Source organism: Empidonax traillii, unplaced genomic scaffold (genome assembly GCF_003031625.1).
Source record: "Empidonax traillii isolate 1590-97213 ecotype Southwest subspecies unplaced genomic scaffold, ASM303162v1 scaffold1297:size275931, whole genome shotgun sequence".
NCBI lineage: Eukaryota > Metazoa > Chordata > Aves > Passeriformes > Tyrannidae > Empidonax > Empidonax traillii.
The window spans coordinates 35,143-37,842 of record NW_020956490.1 but is presented as its reverse complement, the minus strand read 5'-3'; the positions used below and the strand labels follow the sequence as shown (position 1 = coordinate 37,842).

The following is a 2,700-nucleotide window of genomic DNA, read 5'->3' as shown; positions in this document are numbered from 1 at the left end:
AAAAGCACCAAAAAAAAAAAAATATCAACAATTTTTTCCAGAGTTTCTCGCCCTCGGTGGGATGGGGGTGCCCTGGGGAGGGGGGAGCGGGGCGCTTTTTTCCCGACGGGAGCGGAGGTGGGTCCCGGCCAAGCCGCGTCAGCTCAGGTGAGGGGGCCGGGCCTGCTCGGGGCTGGGTGGCGGCGCCGAGGCCTCGGTGCGGCGGCACCAACCACCACCAGCAACCCGGAACTGGAGCGGAGCCCCGGCGGGAGCCCCAGCCATGCCGCCGCCCAAGGACGTGGTGAAGATCGCCATCCAGATGGTGGGAGCCATCCCGCAGCTCATCGAGCTCCAGCAGGTACCGCCCGGCAGCCCCCGCACCCCCTCCCGGTGTGTGTGCGCACACCCCCCCCATCCCCATCCCCGGCTCACGGCCGCGCTCTCGCCCGCAGACCAAGCCCCTCTCCGCGGTGCTCAAGGACGTCTGCGACGCGTGAGTACCAGCCGGGGGTCGCGGCAGCCCCGACGGCCGCCGGGCTGTGGCCGTAGACGGGGCCGTGACCGGCCGCCCGTGCCCGCAGGTGGAGCCTGCCCAACGCCGAGCACTACGCCCTGCAGTACGTGGACGGGCGGCAGACCTACATCACCGAGTCGGTGAGATACCCACCCACAAAACACCCACCCCCCAAACCCCCCCCGGTCTCTGCCGGCCCCGCCGGTGTCTCTCACCCGTGCCTCTCTCCTTACAGAACCGCAGGGAGATTAAGAACGGGAGCATTTTGCGGCTGACCACCTCCCCGGTACATCTCCCTCTGACCCCCTGTCTCCTCCTGCGCCCTGTGCTCTGGTGGGATGTGTCCCTGCAGTGGGGCAGTGCGGTGCTCCGAGCCCTCTGCGGCTGATTTCCCTCCGTGACTTGGCTCCTCTCGGTGCCTCAGACCCAGCAGGAATAACCTGGGCAGGAGACGTGTCTCAGCCTTCATTTTCCCTCGGCAGAGCTTGGGGGAGTTTGAAGAGAAACTAAATCATCTCGAGATGCTTTGGACGCGTGGGCCAACTCATCAAGTGTTCTTGGTGTAATGCCAGCTTGACCTCCGTCCTCAGCTCCTCCTGGTCTCTGCTCTGGTGGCTCTGTCTCTCAGTCCTGCTCCTCACTGGGGCTGCTCTAGTCTGAGACTCCTTCCAAAACTTGCACTTCAGCTCTTCCAGTCTTCTTCAAGCTTCTCGCTGTCTTTCAATGAGCCCCTTTGGCTTGATTCTTTCCTTCCTGGTAGGACCAAGAAGCAGAGCGGTTGTACAGCGGGATCCAGAGCAAGAATGTGGATGTGAAGACTGACTCACTGAAGAAGCTTGCAAGCCTCTCCCAGGATGTTACCTTTGCTCAAGAGTTCATCAACAGGAATGGCTTGAAACAAATTTATTCTATTGTGGAAGAAGGGAATGAGTGAGTATCAGGACATGACCTTCTTTGACTTTTTTTCTGCCTTGCTCATGCTGCGTGAGCTCCAAGCTGGGTGTTGGAGTGGACTCTCTTTGCGTTCCTGACTTGTTGATGCCTGCACTGTGGCTGTGTCCCTGCATGCTGGCAGCCAGGGGAAGGTCCCCAGGGATGTGTGGTCCTGCCTCCTTGTGAATGTGCCCAGACTTGAACCTCCCATCCCTTTGCTGGCTGGGTCATCTGTAGCCTCACGGATTTTGCTACCAGGAAACGTCCTGTGATCATCTTGGCCTCCTCTACTGCTCCTCATTCCTGCCACCCCGAATAAACCCTCTGTCCCGAGGTTTTAGCTGCCAGAGATTTTCAGGCAGTTCAAGAAAACTCCAGTTGCCAAATACGAGTGCCTGTGTGACTCGTTCAGGATGTGATGGTGCATCTCCTCTAGCTCCTGGCACACAGAGAATGGGGAGCCTAAAACCAGGCAGCACAGCAGATGTTTCTTAGAATCACAGGGAGGGATATGGGGTGGTTTGGCTTTCCTGAGGGTTTGTCTACAGTGATCTTTGTACCGCGTTAATGCAGCTTTCCAACTGTTGAACTTCCCCTGTCCTGACTTCCTGGGATGACTAAGTGAGAGTCATTTCTAACCCAACAGTCTCTTTCCTTTCTTCTCCTCACTGCCTTTGTTCATCTGTCCCTCCAGTACAGGGGAGATGCTGGCTCACACCCTGAAAGCCTTCACAGAGCTGATGGAGCATGATTTTGTTTCCTGGGAAAATCTTAGTACAGTCTTCATCAAGAAGGTAAGCACCTCCACAGCCTGTACCCTTGGGATTCCTCATTGTCCTCGTCCCCCAGGCTCAGCCTGCCCTCGACGGGTGGTTTTGGTGTCTCGCAGATAGTGAGTTACGTCAATATGAACGCGGTGGATGCATCCATCCAGCAGCTCTCCTTGTCCATCTTGGAGAACATGGTGCCCACCAGTCGCCTCCTCTTCGAGCTGGTCAAAAAAGAAGTGACGCTGGATCGTCTTCTCACCCACCTGCAGGCGTAAGTGGAGAGGCCAGAGCACCCATTCGCCCCCGCCCTCAGAGCTGGTGGTTCTCACAGCCCTCCTCCTCTTCCTCCCGCAGGACAAACGCCCAGCTGCAGCTGAAGGCGATGGCCCTGCTCATCGCGCTGCTGCTGGCAGCGACCAACGCCGAGCGGCGGGTGAGGGGCAGCAGGCAGGGTGGTGGCATTGCAGAGCCAGGCACCACAGTTCCCCTGTCACCAGGGAG

At 58.6% G+C, this 2,700-nt stretch overlaps 2 protein-coding genes across 4 annotated transcripts in view; both read left to right on the top strand.

Moving 5' to 3' along the window:
* Positions 1–2,700, top strand: part of TMEM208 (transmembrane protein 208) — a 16,390-nt gene that overhangs the window by 1,454 nt on the left and 12,236 nt on the right. The gene's annotated exons all lie outside the window — the stretch shown is intronic.
* ELMO3 (engulfment and cell motility 3) overlaps positions 1–2,700 on the top strand; it is an 11,222-nt gene that overhangs the window by 2,513 nt on the left and 6,009 nt on the right. The window contains exons 1-8 of one of the 3 annotated variants that reach the window (XM_027906423.1): positions 209–340; positions 435–475; positions 564–636; positions 732–782; positions 1,257–1,426; positions 2,124–2,223; positions 2,319–2,470; positions 2,554–2,632. The exons of the other annotated variants lie outside the window; for them this stretch is intronic. Of the exons in view, the coding sequence (XP_027762224.1) occupies positions 263–340; positions 435–475; positions 564–636; positions 732–782; positions 1,257–1,426; positions 2,124–2,223; positions 2,319–2,470; positions 2,554–2,632 (744 nt within the window). The 5' untranslated portion in view covers positions 209–262. Of the gene's footprint in view, positions 1–208; positions 341–434; positions 476–563; positions 637–731; positions 783–1,256; positions 1,427–2,123; positions 2,224–2,318; positions 2,471–2,553; positions 2,633–2,700 lie in introns of those variants that run through there. 3 annotated transcript variants of the gene reach the window in all.